General features: G+C 38.0%; 2 protein-coding genes across 2 annotated transcripts; both read left to right on the forward strand.

Annotated features, from left to right (window-relative positions):
- Positions 1 to 3,643: 3,643 nt before the first annotated feature.
- On the forward strand, positions 3,644 to 9,323 carry fpr1 (formyl peptide receptor 1). The gene is made up of 2 exons (XM_085290762.1): positions 3,644 to 3,707; positions 4,459 to 9,323. Exon 2 carries the CDS (start codon positions 4,470 to 4,472, stop codon positions 5,604 to 5,606), a length of 1,137 nt encoding a protein of 378 aa, XP_085146888.1. The 5' UTR covers positions 3,644 to 3,707; positions 4,459 to 4,469; the 3' UTR covers positions 5,607 to 9,323.
- A 2,423-nt stretch (positions 9,324 to 11,746) lies between these two features.
- On the forward strand, positions 11,747 to 16,571 carry LOC146563587 (chemerin-like receptor 1). Its single transcript, XM_085290267.1, has 2 exons — positions 11,747 to 11,830; positions 13,916 to 16,571. Exon 2 carries the CDS (start codon positions 13,936 to 13,938, stop codon positions 15,019 to 15,021), a length of 1,086 nt encoding a protein of 361 aa, XP_085146393.1. The 5' UTR covers positions 11,747 to 11,830; positions 13,916 to 13,935; the 3' UTR covers positions 15,022 to 16,571.
- The last annotated feature ends 479 nt before the right edge of the window (positions 16,572 to 17,050 follow it).

Consider the following 17,050-nt stretch of genomic DNA (forward strand, 5'->3'; position numbering starts at 1 on the left):
GTATTTATTAGACTAAGTCCCAAAGTCGCTGATTTAACTGTTGGAAAGTTTCAAATCTGTGACAGCCTCACATATGATAGCCAGATGCCTGTTTAGTTGCACATCTGCAAGACATCATTCAGGATGTGATCAGCTGGATGAATTAAGTAATTAAGAAAGGAAAAAAAAGTTCACTGCTGCTTTCTCTGCAGCCTAAGACTGTCATTGACCTCCAGTTATTTCCAACACCGCAGCATCTGTTTTTCCACATTTGCTACCCTAACGCTTGCTTAGATTATATGGAAAGCATAAAAACTTCCATTTATTTCACCATCTGGCACTGCCTGCATAACCACTTCCGGTTCCCCTAATCCCGTTCCACTTTACCTCAAAACACTCTCAGACGGACAAGACAGAGAGCACTGTGTCAGATCTGTATGACTTATGCAGTGCCATGCTTGTTTTCTGTCAGACAGAGCTGAGGTTGAGTATTCATATTCACTAGGTCTGCTGAGGGGGACTGCGGTTTAAAGTGGGGACGAATGTAAGGAAGTGGTTTTGGTTACTGAGGTGCAGCTTTTTTCCCTGTGTGTGGTTTATTTGTGGAAAAAAAAATAACATTTCCTACCCTTATGAGCAAAAACAGTTGGCACGGGTTTTGACTCAAAAAACAAAATTCCTGACCTCTCCGCACAAGTGAGATGAGGGTTTGATTTCCAGTCAGCACCGCAATAAGATCAACAAACCTTTGAGGTTGCAAGACACAGCAGATTCCCACTGTTTGTGACTTTATGGCAGTGTAATGGAGGTGTAGAAGTTTCAACACTTATGTTCCCCCGTGAAACAACTCGGGAATTTACACATTCCTCTTTAGAGTTTAGAAAAGTTGCAAGGTCACACTGTTTTGCACTCAAAAGCAAAATACTGGGTGTATTACAGTGACGCTGGAAGCTGCAGTATGTCATTAGTACTTCACTATCCCACACACAAAGGCGCACACATGCACAGACAGGGAAAGATACATGTATAAATGTACATATATGTTTGGTGTGCCTTCCAGAACAGTTGCTCACAGCTGCTGTATTAAATAATAACCCCCCTCCCCAAACTTCAACAGTGGGCATCACACTCTGCTAAATCTATATTCTCCTTAAACCTCCACTGGTTGTTCTACACACCCAAATTGGTATTTGTGTGGCATACACATAATTGCAGGTTTGGTTGGTAAATCAAGCCTTGGGCTCTGAAAGCTTCCCTCAAACTATAGCCCTGAGATAGCTATTAATATCCTCTACAGACTCTAGCAAAATGCTTTGCCTTAAAGTTCTGTAACAAAACAGCACAGCAGAAAAATGGGGAAAACACACACACACACACATTTTTGCAGAAAAATAGTGGATGTATTGCTCAAGAGAACCGTGATAAAATTAAACGCTGTCTAGACTTCAGCTAAAACAGGCATGTACTTTAGTTTTGGAGCTGAACAGCTTAATGTTGTGTTTAAGGGAGATGAAAAGATGCGAGCAGTTTCCTGTAGCTAATGGAATGAGTTTGGTCCGAGCATCAGGTATCGCTCACTGGGGATTTTTTTTTTACTTGCTAAATATTTATACACTCTGCTAGAAAAAGACAAAAAGAAAAGAAAATAGACTCATGGGTCCTCCCACACACTCAAATCAGGGTGTTGTTCTGAACACACGCAGCGACTGAGAGCACATACATCTTCACATACACGCACACATGTAGTGTTTCTTCCTCCCTCTGTCCCTCCCACAACTTTCTTTCATTTCTTCCTCCCCCTCACATCTGGACTTCTGGCAGGATCCAGTTCCTGTGTGATGTGTGTACATTAGAGGGGGACCCAGTTTCTGGGTTGGGCAGGTTCTAGCAGAAGTTTGAACTGTGTGAATCTGATCTGTGCAGGAGTTAAAACTCGTTGTGCTTTACTGTGAAAACAAGTTCACTTATTATAACCACCATTGTCTAGCTTGATGTTTTCCTGAATTATTAGTATCATCAGAGTTTCTTTTGGTGCTACAAATATTTGTTTTTGGGAGGGTATTTCAGGTTGATTCGGAGGATTAAAATCCGCTAGCAGCCAATTTAGAAAACGGTATAGCTGCAACTTTAGAGTTAGGCCATGTGAAAGGTGAAGAGACAAAGTATTGATGCTCACACGATGAGCTCCTAAACATAAAACACAGATGTAGAAATGTGTGGATAGCAGAACAACAAAACCAAGAGTAGCGGGAGCCCATGTGGGAGGAAATATGAGTATGAATTTAAGCTCAGATGAACATCCCCCACCCCAAGTGAAAGGTAGGGCTTTACTCGGGGGATGTGAGACTGATTTTCATTGTCTGTGGCTAAAAGTTCCCTAGATCCACCATCTTGAACTTATTATATATATCTACTATTCAGCCCTCTTCTTCCTGAAACTTGATTAATTGGATATTGTCATAATTCAGTTTGATGGTCCAGATGTGGTTGATGTAAGCATAGAAAATAAGGTAAACTGATTTAAAGAATGACTGTTGATGAGTTCTCAGTTCTCGAAGCTCAAGAGTCACATAAAGTACAACAGAAAACACATAAAGTGCAAAGAAGAGGAACGTGCCAGATAGATGTCATGAATGAAATTGCTCTGGATTACAGTTTAGGTTTGCTCCAGGGTAGTTGTGTGAATTCCTCTTTTTTTTAAGGCATGTGATCAGGTCTAGAGTTGATTGCTGGTCCCATTCTCTTTTTTTTTTGGCATATACACTAAATGTAAAATGCCTCAGAAATACATGGATTTCAATGATGTGTGACCAAAAGTGTTGCATCATATCCCAGTGTGTTTAACTTGAAAGTCCATCCAAAATTTACAAGTCAACAAACTGAAGTCTACTTAACAAGTAAAAGTTTGCTTATTTGATTCTAACAAGTTTATAACTGAAATATCCAAAATGCTTCCAGTATCAGGTTTTTTCTTTTGTTTGTTTTTTGCGGGTTGTTATCTACAGAAGCGCAACAGATACTGACAGATGCTGGAAGGCTGGAGATGCATATACCAACATGCAAAGATGTCAAATCAGTCAACAACACAGAGCAATTACACTTAACCACAAGCAAACATGAGCTCAACCTACGCAGAGAAAAACACATTACGCAGCAGGAGCCCAGGTGGGCGTATGAGAAGTCCAGGCTCCACTCCTTCTCAGGTAGTCATTTCAACAACCCACAATTTATACATTTAGTTGTTTGGTTACTCGGGGTTTTCACTTTTGGAGTTTCCCGAAGAAAAATGAAGACAATTGTGGCAGACATTTGAAGAAAATCTTGCAGAGGCAGGAGTTTTAGTGAAGCACTAGCGCAGTTCTTGCGGATTAGAGCATCATTTTGACTGTCGTGTTGGATTTAATGTGTGCAGGCAACACATTTAAACTCACACTTAAATCTCCACTCTGCGTGGACAGATTTAATAAGTCATCACTGACAAACTGCTGGTTTAGCACTGTGCATTAGAATATGTTGCGATGCATGGAAATCAAAAGTTCGAGAAGTTAATTTAAGTTCATTGTCGGTGAGAGTTATGGTAGTTGGAGGGCGGGACCTCAGCACCCCGTCCCAGATTTGACGTCACATATTTAACGACTCCGCGATCTGAGCACCAGCTTTTTCAAAGCCCAGTCGGAGGTGAAGGGAGGGTGTTCGACATAAGAGATCTGAGTGGGTCGCCGAGAGAGGTAGGATTGTAGTTTTTTCTGCTTTGTTATTCAGACGAAGAAAAATAAGGGGGGGGGGGGGGGGAGTAGGAAAAGAAAATTAAATGTAAGAAATATACACTGTTTCTGCGAAGCATCTCACATTAGAATGGTTGGGCTTTTTTTTTTTTTTTTTGGAAAAACGTCGGGAACTGGGCTTTTTAATTGTTTTGTGGAGCCGTGAACTATATAAACATTATGCAATTAGCAACGTATTATATGTATTAAATGTAAGTATTATTACGTATAGCCATATTTTCATACGTGGGAACTGTTTCTTGCATGTAGTTATCTGTGGTTAAACCTTAAATCCTCTTCCGTATTTTTCTCTCCTTTTTAAAAAAAACCCCCAACTTACGTTCATGTGATTTTTAACACAGTGGGAAATTTGCACATGCACGCTGCACAAAACTTGAGGAGGTTTGAGCTTTTTTAAATTAAACTTTAAAAAGCATGCAGAAGTAAACTTTATTAAAATGCTTTTAATATTTGCTCTAATTACTTTTAGGGTGCACTAAATGGGTGGATAATGGAGTTGCCCTGTTTAGGGCATGTTGGAGTTATGTCATGTTTCGGTATGATTTTGGGGGGAATGAAATAAAGGCAACCTTTCTTTCTTTTTATTTGACTGAACTGCTTTCTATGTTTCAATTTAAAGAGTTTTGCTTTGTTGGTCATTAGTAATCTCAGGAAAATCTAAAAAGGTTAATATTCATGTTTGTTTGTGTTGTAGGTTCAAAGACAATGATGGAGTTAATGACTGGCACCCCTCCAAATCTCTTTAATGGAACAGATGACTTTGGAAGTAATGGCTCTATATATGATGAAACCACAGAGTATGACTACAGAAACGAGCACGCCGATTTGAGACAGTCTCTGAACACCATGTCTATCGTTGTGTACTCCCTGGCTTTTGTCCTCGGTGTGCTCGGGAATGGAGTGGTTATCTGGGTGACCGGGTTCAAGATGAAGAAAACTGTTAACACAGTTTGGTTCCTCAACCTTGCTGTGGCTGACTTCCTCTTCACTGCGTTTTTGCCCCTGAGTGTGACTTACACAGCTTTGGATTTCCACTGGCCTTTTGGCAAGTTCATGTGCAAGCTGAACACCACTATCAGCTTTCTGAACATGTTTGCCAGTGTCTACATTCTGGTGGTGATCAGTGTGGACAGATGTGTGTCTGTGGTGTGGCCTGTCTGGGCTCAGAACCACCGAAATGTACGCAAGGCATCCTATGTGAGTCTGTGTGTTTGGGTGGTGGCTTTGATTCTCAGTGCTCCATACTTCATCTTCAGGGACATCGGGCCATCGTACCACAATAAGGATATCATCAACTGCTTCAACAACTTTGCTCTTTCTGATGATGAAGACACATATAATGAGACTCAGTTGTTTCGTCATCAGGCCATGATTTTCACACGCTTCCTACTGGGATTTGTTGTGCCCTTTACTGTCATTGTCTCCTGTTATGCTGTTATAATCCATCGTCTCAGAAGAAACCGCACACTGGCCAATCAGTCAAGTCGCCCCTTTAAGATCATCGCTGCCATTATCATCACTTTCTTTCTTTGCTGGGCTCCCTTTCACATCATGGGTCTAATTGAGATGGCAAATTACATGCCAGAATATTCAAGTGAGATATTAGATGATATCACCATAATTGGGTTACCAATAGCCACCAGTATGGCCTTTCTCAACAGCTGCCTGAATCCACTGCTGTATGTGTTCATGGGCCAGGATTTTAAAGATAAAGTCCGCAAATCCATCCTGATTGTGCTGGAGAGTGCCTTCCAGGAAGAGGTTTCTCGCTCATACACCTATACAAACTCAATGGTCACCACTCGCAGCAAAGATAAGTCATTTTCTGATGCTGAGTTATAAGGCCGTTAAAGACATGAATAAACTTTCTGAGTAGAAATAACTGTATAACAAATCACTTTTAAACAACTTTTAATCAAAAGTTCTCTTAATCAAAAGAGTTAATCTGTCAGGTGTACAGGAGGATTTCCTCTTTATCTTCACTTTTTTGTTGTGACAGCAGAGTGTTTCTCAGCTACAGCCTCTTAGACTTTGTTTTAGTGATACTGTACAATAAGCTTGCAATTCATTTATGTGTTAAAGCATTGAGGATGGTTAAAATTGTTTCAGTGGCAACTATTTAGTATTTATAGCAACACCTGAAATGAGATGCGTGTTACTTCTAAGGTGTTCACAATCTGAGTTAAATGTATCGATCTATGGTAGGTGTGATGTTTTATTAGTTTTGCTGTCACACTTTCTCAGACTCAGGGTATAAAAAGATCTGCAAATTTTTCGAGAAGAGAAACTAGTTTCAGAATTGGTAATTTGTTTGTGGTTGAATTCATGCAACACAAGCAATACCAATGTATCATCTGTAGGAAGGAAGCATCTTTTGTTCACACTCCAGTGTCTCTGCATGAGACATAAAAGAAACCAGATTAGAAGTGCATTACCAGTTCAAGAATAGGCCTTAACTTATGGTTTTACTGATCACTGACATAGTAATAAAGACTGTGCTTCTTGCTAGACAATACATTGTCCTGTTAATTAACCTATCAAATTTTACCCTGTAAATAAGCACCTAGAGGTGACCCTTGTTATGATTTGTCAATACATAAATACAACAGAATTTAAATTAGATGAATCTACAAAACTGATTCTGCCCAGTATAAATGGTGGAGTTTGAAATAAAAGTTTTGAACCACTGAACTGATAACAATTATGATTGTAAATGACAAAACTGGCTCACAATATTGAAAACAAATGGCACCTTTAGGTACATATGAAAGTAAAATGTGTAACCCTGTAATCAAATTCTCATTTGACAGAAATCTATTCTAGTATTTATTTATTTGAGTATAATGAACAACAGATCTAATGGATACATAGTGACTATAGAACCACTGGAAAGCTGATAGGGAGTGAGAGGTCAATGTCTGTGGCCTTCATAAGTATTGCTATAATTCTTCAAATATTAATTAATTCTGTTTGTAACCAGAAAGACTACAAATCTACATTTTTTTACATTTCAGAGATAAAATCAGCCTTTTGGAGGTTTACCTCAACAACTAAACTAGAAGGAACAGTTGTCAGCCTTGTTGCCAGTCCTCGATCTATCAAATGAATAATCACCCAATCGGTAAAAATGTTATGAGTTTGGTAAGCATGTCGTCAACATTATATAATCTTGATTCCACTATAAGAAAAAAATGTATTTTTTAATTTTTTTTAATCCCAAATGGCCAAATCTACTTGTCTTTAAATGTCTATAAGTATTGTATTACTATTGTGAATATTTCTGTCAACATTATTTGCATCAATAAAACATTTTTGGCTTTAATGCTTTCCCACTGATAATGTCGACCTACATCTCATTTCATTATCAAAACATAAATGCAGAAAACAACTTATTTCCCTCTACTGAATATTTAACCCTCTCAAGGCAGGTGTTGCTGATTTGCAACAGTTAAAAACTAACAACCTGATTACCCCACATACATATTTTATGAGGTTTTTTTTTACTCAGAAGTACCACTGCAGGACTTGGTTGTGCATTAGCAACAAAAAGTTTAATTTGAGCCTGAGAGGGTTAAAGGATGATACTGAGAAACACAGTAGTTATTAAAATAACATTATTTTGCTATACCTTTGATGAGAAGTATCGCAGCAGGGTTGAAAGATAAAGATAAGCTCATGCTGACTGATTTGTAGCTTTTAATCGAGTGATTACTGCCTTAAACCACTTTGCACAATTAAAGGCCTTAAATCAGTCAGTAGGCTCCAATCTGTTTCCCCTCTTTAGTGTGTTACAGTGAAGTTCTCAGGCAGTGGATAAAACATTGGAAATTTTGATCCATATCAAAAAGAATCTACTCATTGAACTTTTTCCTAAGACTTCCTTCCTCTTTGGAGCTAAAAGAAGCCACCCAAACACACAAGCTGTCAATGGAAAGCCCAGGATGTCCTCTATTTAGTAGATCAGGCCTTAACAGGGTAGTTCAAATAGGACATAAATGAATATTCTGTTTTTCAGGAGGACATTGACATGATTGCATCACACAGTTGCTACACATTTGTTGGTTGCACATCCATTATGTAAAACCCAAAGGTGCTCTGTTGGAGCGATCTGGCGACTGTAGAGGTCATCTAATTCACTGTCATGTTTAATAAAGCTGTTTGAGATTATTTGAGCTTTTTGACTCAGACTCACAGGTAGATGCAGTAAACAAAAAACTGGCTGATGACCAAAGTACAAAAAAAGAACTAAAGGGAAAAAAGAAACTGAAACCTAAACTGAGAACTAATACTAGGCAAGGGAGTGCTGGAGCTGGAAAATAAGAGGGGAAAATGAACTGACACTCTGAAAAAGATCAAGGAGAAGGCAATAACTATATATACTTAAAAGGGTGATTACAGCAGTGAAGATAACAAATAGAACAGAATAGAGAATAACAGACCAGAGAAAGGAAGCAAAATTTAAGACAATGAAAAAGGAACACAACCTCCAAAATAAAACAGGAAGTGACAGAACTAAATAGGGAAACCGCAGACATGTGAATGGACTTTGCGGTGGATGAAACGCTGGGAAAAGAGCTAAACTCTAAACCAACTGAGAACTAGGAGCAAACCTAAAAACACTAAAGAACACATGAAGTGAATATAAACCTTTAACAAACCAGGGATCACAATGGATAAATAAAAAAATAAAATAAAATAAATAATGACAAAAATATATTTAAAAATAATAAATAATTAAATAAATAAAACCTCTGGCCAAAATATATACACTGGGTAAACTGACCCAGGACTGTCACAGTTAAGTCTATTTGCCCATGTGTGTTATGTTTCCCACCTATTTTCCCTTAAATACACAGCAGCCTCATTACCTGCTGTGTATTTATTGTCTAAGCCTCCCTGTGTTCTTTGTCATGTTCTACCTCAAAGCTGTGTTTTCTCTGATCCTTCCTGGATTGTTAGTTCCTGGCTCCTGCTTTTGTATTGTTTTTGTATAGTAATTCCTGCAATACAGTAATTCATGACAGAAATTTAGGTGAACAATTGGTAATCTTAAGTAACTAAAACATATGAATGCAAAAAACACCCCAATAAACACCCGTTTTCACACCTTGGCTCGTGTGATTAGGTAAAGGATCATCAGGGGGTCCTTTATCCCTCTTTGGGAGGATACTCCCACTGGGTTTAAATCTGGGACTCTCCACCATTTGACCCTTTAGAACTGAAGAAGCTTCTCGGATGAGAGGTGAAACGTCTTCAAGCAACTTAAAGAAGTCCAGTTGCTTTTCTTTCCAAATCAGGAAGTGTGCGAATGCTTTTTTTATTGCACTGTATATGTCTGTCCAGCAGAGGGACTCTTTACGCTTTTGCTTTACTGATATAGTGCAGCAGTCTTGAGAAGAAGACATGAGCACAGACGGGCTGATTTGCAGTTTTTAATGATGTAATTGCAGCAACATGCTTGGGTACAAATCAGCCAGTAAACCCCCATCTTTTTGTCACTGTAAGTGTATTCTGGTCAAGAAGTCAGGCTGCTGGTAAATAAATGGAGTTTGATAAGCTATTTTATGTAATAAAACTCAGTTACTACTAGTATCTTTTACATATTTTCCTCTTTTTCCTTCTTTTTTCTTCACTCTTCCATCTTTTTTAAATGAGTTTAGTTGCTTTATGCATCATAAAGAAAGGCACTTTTGGTCTGAGTCTCATAGAGATCAGGTGTCAAAGACTATTATTCAGTTAATAAAATGGAGATAGGCAAAGGTCAACCCTCTGACACCTAAGTCAACATCAGCGATGACCTTAACTGTAGCTCTGAATCCTAACCTCAACCTTCATGATTTATGGAAAATATAAATATAATCTTTCTTCATTTCTTTCTTTGTCCACTGATTGAGAACTGGTTAAGAAAATGGATGGACGGATTATCATGTAAATGTCCCACTCAAAGTTAAACTGCAAACTCACATAGAATCAACTCCTTTGTAGCTCCAGGGATATCAACACAATATACCTCAAACTGAGCTGTAGGTGGCAGGGGAATCCTTCTTGTTGATTAGAATCAGTGAATGTTTTTCTTCCATAGATTAGAAGCAAAATTCAGTGCCTATTATTTATTACTTACTTTATATACCAAATGCAATACTATTCACTTAAAAGAGAATAGTCCAGAGAGTGCGCTTCATTATTATTATTATTATTACTATTATTATTATTATTATTATTATTTGTATAACTGTGTCATGTTGTAATGAAACTGCAGTTCCAGAAAATATGCTCTACTTTTACTTTAAAGTATTATTATATTGTCGATTTATAACTGTTTCATGCCTGACTGTTTCATGGGCTATGAGCTCATGTGGTCTGGAGCTTTGGCAGAGCTTGTGTGAGCCAACAGTGTAAATTTTACACCTGATACACCTTAATGACACTATTATTAAATCTCCTGCTAGTGAGGAGACTTTCCTTTTGGGTCTTCAAGACAAGTAGTGTAATGCTGTCCTGCTATCATGTCGGAGGGCGAGCAGCAGCTGCTCCATCTTCTTCTGGACCACTGAGTGTTTGGCTCACAGATAAATTTCATATAGCACTCTATATAGATACACTTTCTTTTTTTTAGGTTTGCTGGTTAGCTTCTACATTTTTATTTCAAGGAGTATTTAGTGACATCCTCTTGCCATGAAGACATTATAGTTTTGTTTTTCATGGAATGGAAAAGGACTCAATGCACATATTTCAGGGTTAAGCAGAAATGAGTTGTAATACAACATCAGTAGAGGTGTTGTAACTGACGCAAAAAAAATTCTCTGTCTCAATTCTGATCATAAGTTAAAAGGAACAGAAAATCAGATTTAACCATACTCGCTCAAAGGGTCAAATTTTGGTAATTGTTAGACTGAGTTAAGTTTCCTTTAAATCCCAAATGCATGGCAGATGTAAGAAGGGTGGTGATGATGATGATGATGATGATGATGATGATGATGATGATGATGATGATCTGAAGCTGTTAAGAATGTACAGTCCAGAAAAAAGGTATGAGCATCTGGACACAGATGCTAAACTGCTGTCAGACCCTAAATAAATTATCCTCTGTTGTTACAGATGCTGTTTCAGCTGCTATTCCTTGAGAAGTTGACATATTAGTTACATTTCCACATGGAGTTTTTTTTTTTTTTTTTTCGTGAGAATATTGTGCAGACACAAGAAAAGGACAGCTGGCCTTCAGCGTAAAAAGTATTTTATCAAGATTGCAAAACCGGATGCTGATAAGAGCCCCATACTGCATCACTGAAAAGGAATAGAAACATTCTCATTTTAAATGTTGTGCAAACTTCCTGTAGATCTAGTTCTTTATAAGGGGTGACATATCATCCATTAACTGTTTCATTAATCTTTAGTGAATTCATCCACAAAAAAAGAGCTTTGCTAAATTACTAAATAACATATTTGTAGAACTCCAGATACATCAGATATTTTTCTATAAACCTGAAGAACTTTAAAAATCACTAATCATGAACATAAAGTATTTTTTATGTTTCTTGCAAATAAAAACAAAAACAAAATAAACACCCAAGGCATAGGGACAATAAGTTAGAAAGTTAATATTTTGCTTTTATTTACTGAATTATATTATATGCTACTGATTATGGAAACAGGTTGGTTGTCCTCAGAATATTTCATGACTTGATACTCACCAAACCCAAGGTTGCAACAGAAAGATAATGGTGTTAAATAGCAAAACAGCCAGCTGTTAGCCGTGTTACACTGTGGCCCTCTCACAAGAATATATATGTTCTAATATTACATGTCTTTTGCTTTTAGAAAAATAATGCTGCATTCTTGATGCAATATGTTGCAGTCCAAATTTTGCATGAGGGCATTGCAAACCCTCATGCTCCCAACCATCATAGAATGCTCTCTCATGTTTTAACTTTTACAAACTTCCTGTGGATTTGCATGTTTATCAGCAGCGACATACACCCCACACGAGTCTCAGCTAAGCTGTCAGAGTTGGATCAAACATTCTTCTGCAGAGGATTCATTAACAACCAACAAGACAGCTTTACAAGGTATTTACTTCATTTTTCACCAAGCATGAAAGATTTCCCAGGAATATTGCTCTAAATATGTATATGTGCATAAAAAAAACAGGAAATTCATTTTCTTACACTGTCACATGATGTAAAAACGCTAATTTAGTGTTATTTCACAGGACTAGTGCTAGTTTTCAAGAACAGGGGTGATGTGCAAAGCTGTATCTAAACTACAGAGGGATAAAGTTGTTGCCATACCACGAGGATATGTGAAAGAGTTGCTGAAGTCAGGTTAAGAAGGGAGGAGATGTTTGATAAGCAGCATTATGGCTTCATGCCAAGAAAGAGCACTACAGATGTAATGTTTGCCTTGAGAATGTAGATGCAAAGTATAAAGAAGGTCAGAATTCATACAGGAGCAGCAGAGAAGTATGTGATGGTGGTGCTGGACATGTATGAGAACAGCGAGACAGTAGGAGTGGCAGATGGATCCAAGGTGAGGGTGGGATTACATCAGGGATCGGCTCTGAGCCCCTTCTTGTTTGCAACATTAGGTTGACAGATGAGGTCAACAAGGCGTCTTTGTGGACTATGATGACATTGTGTTCTTTAGTGAGAGGACTGAGCAGGTGGAAGAGAACCTGAAGAGGTGACGGTATTGACAGAGTAGCAGGGAAATCTAGAGAAATTTTGTTAGTGTGGCTTCTGAGTGACATGGGATTCAGATGGGGTGGCAAAAACAATACCATTTTGAGTACATAAATTAGAAATGAGTCCTTCAGAGGAACACCTCAGGTGAACATTAGAGGCAAGACTGTGATGGTTTTGACATGTGCAGAGGGATAATGGATATATATTGGACAAAGGAAGTGTAAGATGGGGGATAAACAATATATATGCTTGTTTTTTCCTGAATACTTTTGTCACGTTTACTGTCTAAGGACAGTGCTAGCAAGCACTCTCTGCTTATGACCAAAAATGTAAAAAAAAACAAGACAAAAACAGCCCTTTGTGTTGGTGAGAAAATGTACCACGTCCACCAATCAAAAATGATATGGCAAAATGACATTTGGTTGTTTAGGAAGAGGGGGAAGTTTTAGGAGTGAGAGAGAGAGAGCAGAAAAAGAGAGAGCGAGTTTTGAGATGTGAGAGATTTGTGACGTTTAGCGTGTTTGGAGTGTGTAGCCAGTGTGTAGTCTTGTGTAGTGTTGTGGATAGTTTTGTGTTGTATGTCTGAACAATGAGGCGACTGCTGTCTCCAGATAGAAACCGGCAGTGATACACCTCCTGCTGTCAGACCTGCAGGTATCAGGCTGTGATGTTCTTCTCTATAGTGGACAGAAATATTTGGAGTGGCACAAATAATTTGTGTGGCATCTTATTGAATGCAGAACAGCTGATTGTTATGTAAATAGTTTGAAATGGTTATTTACAGTAAAAAATATAACTTTTCCTACTCGGATTTTATGCTTTTTGTCTCAATTTAGATCAATTGTGTTAATACAGTATGTCAAAATGAAAACATAACTGTAAATTCAGACACATGAGGTTGTGCTGAAAAGGACGATACCAAACAAGGTAAAGTAAATAGTTTTTAAAGGTGAAATGTAGAGGAAACATGAAAATTAGTTAAAAATGGCTAATCATACCCTGGACCCCACTTTTTTTTTTTTTTTTAAAGTAACGCAATAGTTACTTTTCAAGTAATTAATTTCTTTTAGAATCTTGTAACTCAGTTACTAATCCAGTTACTTTTTTGAAGAAGTAACTAGTAACTATAATTAATTTCTTTTTCAAAGTAACTTGCCCAACACTGCTGCTATGTGGGATAGTGTCACACGAAGGCAAATGATCCACTCTGGTGACCCTTAAAGGGTGCAGCAGAGAAAAGAAGAAAAACGAAATCACACTTTACAACTTTACTTACAACACTTGATTACAGAAAATGTGTGCTTTTTTGAGGATTTCAAATGTAGAGATAATGTCCTTTCATGTTTGTCTAATTGTCTGGGAGCTATGTTGACATACTGCCTTAGACTGAATGTCACCATAGCTTCAGTTTCAGTTTCCTATTAACTTTGACTGGGAGCTGAACTTTTTACTTATTGTTTTTCTTTGCAGGTCTAAAGTCAGTGAGGGAGATGACCACTAACTCTTTCAATCCAATCAATACAACTGCTGCACCTAATGGAAATGGCTCCAAGAATAGTGACAGCAATGGTGGGCTTAACATCATGTCTCTCATAATTTATTCCCTGGCTTTTGTCCTCGGTGTGCTCGGGAATGGAGTGGTTATCTGGGTGACCGGGTTCAAGATGAAGAAAACTGTTAACATAGTTTGGTACCTCAACCTTGCTGTGGCTGACTTCCTCTTCACTGTGTTTTTGCCCCTGAGTGTGACTTACACAGCTTTGGATTTCCACTGGCCTTTTGGCAAGTTCATGTGCAAGCTGAACACCACTATCAGCTTTCTGAACATGTTTGCCAGTGTCTACATTCTGGTGGTGATCAGTGTGGATAGATGTGTGTCTGTGGTGTGGCCCGTCTGGGCTCAGAACCACCGAAATGTACGCAGAGCATCCTATGTGAGTCTGTGTGTTTGGGTGGTGGCTTTGATTCTCAGTGCTCCATACTTCATCTTCAGGGACACTGAACAAGACTCTAACAAAATGATTTGCTTTGACAACTATGCTCTTTCTGATGACTATGAAACACCATCAGTGAAAAAGTTAAGGGAATTTCGTCATCAGGCCATGACTATCACACACGTACTCCTAGGATTTGCTGTGCCTTTCACTGTCATTGTCTCCTGTTATGCTGTTATAATCCATCGTCTCAGAAGAAACCGCACACTGGCCAATCAGTCAAGTCGCCCCTTTAAGATCATCGCTGCCATTATCATCACTTTCTTTCTTTGCTGGGCTCCCTTTCACATCATGGGTCTAATTGAGATGGCATATCACATGCCAGAATATTCAAGTGAGATATTAGATGATATCATCACAATTGGGTTACCAATAGCCACCAGCGTGGCCTTTCTCAACAGCTGCTTGAATCCACTGCTGTATGTGTTCATGGGCCAAGATTTTAAAGATAAAGTCCGCAAATCCATCCTGATTGTGCTGGAGAGTGCCTTCCAGGAAGAGGAGACACGCAATTACACTTACACAAAGTCAGTGGACACCAGTCAGAACCAAGAGAGTTCAGATTTGAATACTGAGGTATAAGAAACGAAATAATTAAGCTGTAAAGCATATGTCAAATTGCTTATGGGCTTTTTACTACCTTAAGTATGATTCAGATATGTGAACTGTTTCTCCACTTATACATCCTATAATCACCACATGTGGGCTCAAGATATATATATATTGTATTGCATTGTATATCTATAAATAAATCCTCATATGTGTATCAATTAATCCAACATCTAATAAGAAGCATCTAATGCAGTGGTTCTTAACCTGGGTTCGATCGAACCCTAGGGGTTCGGTGAGTCGGTCTCAGGGGTTCGGCAGAGCCTTCGCCATGACATGCATGGCTCATTTTGTGCACCAGTAAAAAAATCACATTTTATTTTTCACTAAAGAGGGGTTCAGTGAATGCGCATATGAAGCTGGTGGGGTTCGGTACCTCCAACAAGGTTAAGAACCACTGATCTAATGACAGCAGCTTATCACTATCAAAAAACAAGTAACAGAAAACACTGATTATTATAACATCAACCAGTAGAGGGAGCCGTTTGCATACTAAAACGTCATGGCACCCCCACACATGATTGAGTTGCAACTTCTAAAAACTAAATTAAGAAAATCAGACAAAATGCGCTTTGTTTCTCTTATGTGTTGACTAGACAGGACGTGCATGGTTAAATCTGCCATTTATAAGCATAATCATTTTTGGTGCACTTCTTATGCCAAAACTATTTATTAAAAGTAGGCAAACAAGTGAAATAAAGGGTGAATTAAGAGAATACAGTGTTTATAAGATGACATGTGTAGAATAAGGAGGGGATGTTTTTCTCATTATCATTTAATATTTTAATATGCCATTATTAGTTCATTAGAAGTATATAACCAGCTTTGCATTAAGCATGAATTGAAGTTTTTGATCTTACATTATTCTTTGCATTACAGTGATGGTGATAACTTTAGTTTGATCTTTCTTACAGGTACCAGAATAATAACATGATTTTCCATTGCAGATGTAACCATGACCATTCCATACACATTGCAGTTTGTTGCTCATTCTAGAGTTGTGCTCAAGGTAATTAAAGGTTAAAAGCTACAGCCAGCGCGAGTCTGGCTGATCTATGGAGGGCAAAGGCTTTGAGCTTGGAAGGCCGCACGCGCTTACACAGCACTTATAAGATGTTATTCTTGGTGATTTTGTGCTTAGTCATGTTTTAATATGTTTTAAGTAGAAGTAGCTGATCCAGCAATATTCATTTAATATTATATACTTGATTTAGAGCAATACACACTGATGGTCTTAATAAATGAAAGAGTCCTTGTAGCTGCCATGTTGTGTCTTAGCAGGGTACAGACGGTTCCAGGAGAGGGGGGCAGTTAGCATCTGCCCTCGGGAAGGAGACAATGTTATTCTTTGTGTTAAATAAAATTGTCAACATTGATTGTATTACACCTGTCACTACGCATGAGGGGGCGTTCTAATACCCTGATTTCATAAAACTATGGAGATGTGTTTTTTGAGATGAGATCTGAGACTGTCTGCATACAGTGTCCATCTCCCACGTGTGTGATCATTAAATCATCGTTTGACTCAACCCGACCGGACCAGTGTTGTTATTGTGGGTTTTTCCTCTGGTGTCCATCTCCAATATTTTTGAACCATAACACATGTAATTATCCTGTGTAAATAAATAAACACACAACACAAACAAATATATAAGATTCATGAAACATGCATTTTGAACAGTTTTGTTTTCAGCACAGTTTTGTGTTCAGCCACACAGTTGCACCTGAAAGCAAATACAAATGCATATTCTCAGAGACATTTATTCAGATTAAGATAAAATCTAGTCAAATAAACATAAATATAAATGGAATAAAATGAACTTTGAATATATTGAATAAAACTCAAATACATGGAATGAACCTTGAATATATTGATTCACTTTGTAGTAACGCCCTATATTTGTATTATAATTTGCCTCTAGATAAATTTTCGATAACTTTGAACATTTAAAATGTTTAATTAACCTCATAACTTGACATTATTACTGCTCTTATTCACTTT

This window comes from Mchenga conophoros, linkage group LG11, assembly GCF_057382185.1.
Source record: "Mchenga conophoros isolate Kocher_MC1m ecotype Shallow Benthic linkage group LG11, M_conophoros_male_GT1.1, whole genome shotgun sequence".
NCBI classification, from domain to species: domain Eukaryota; kingdom Metazoa; phylum Chordata; class Actinopteri; order Cichliformes; family Cichlidae; genus Mchenga; species Mchenga conophoros.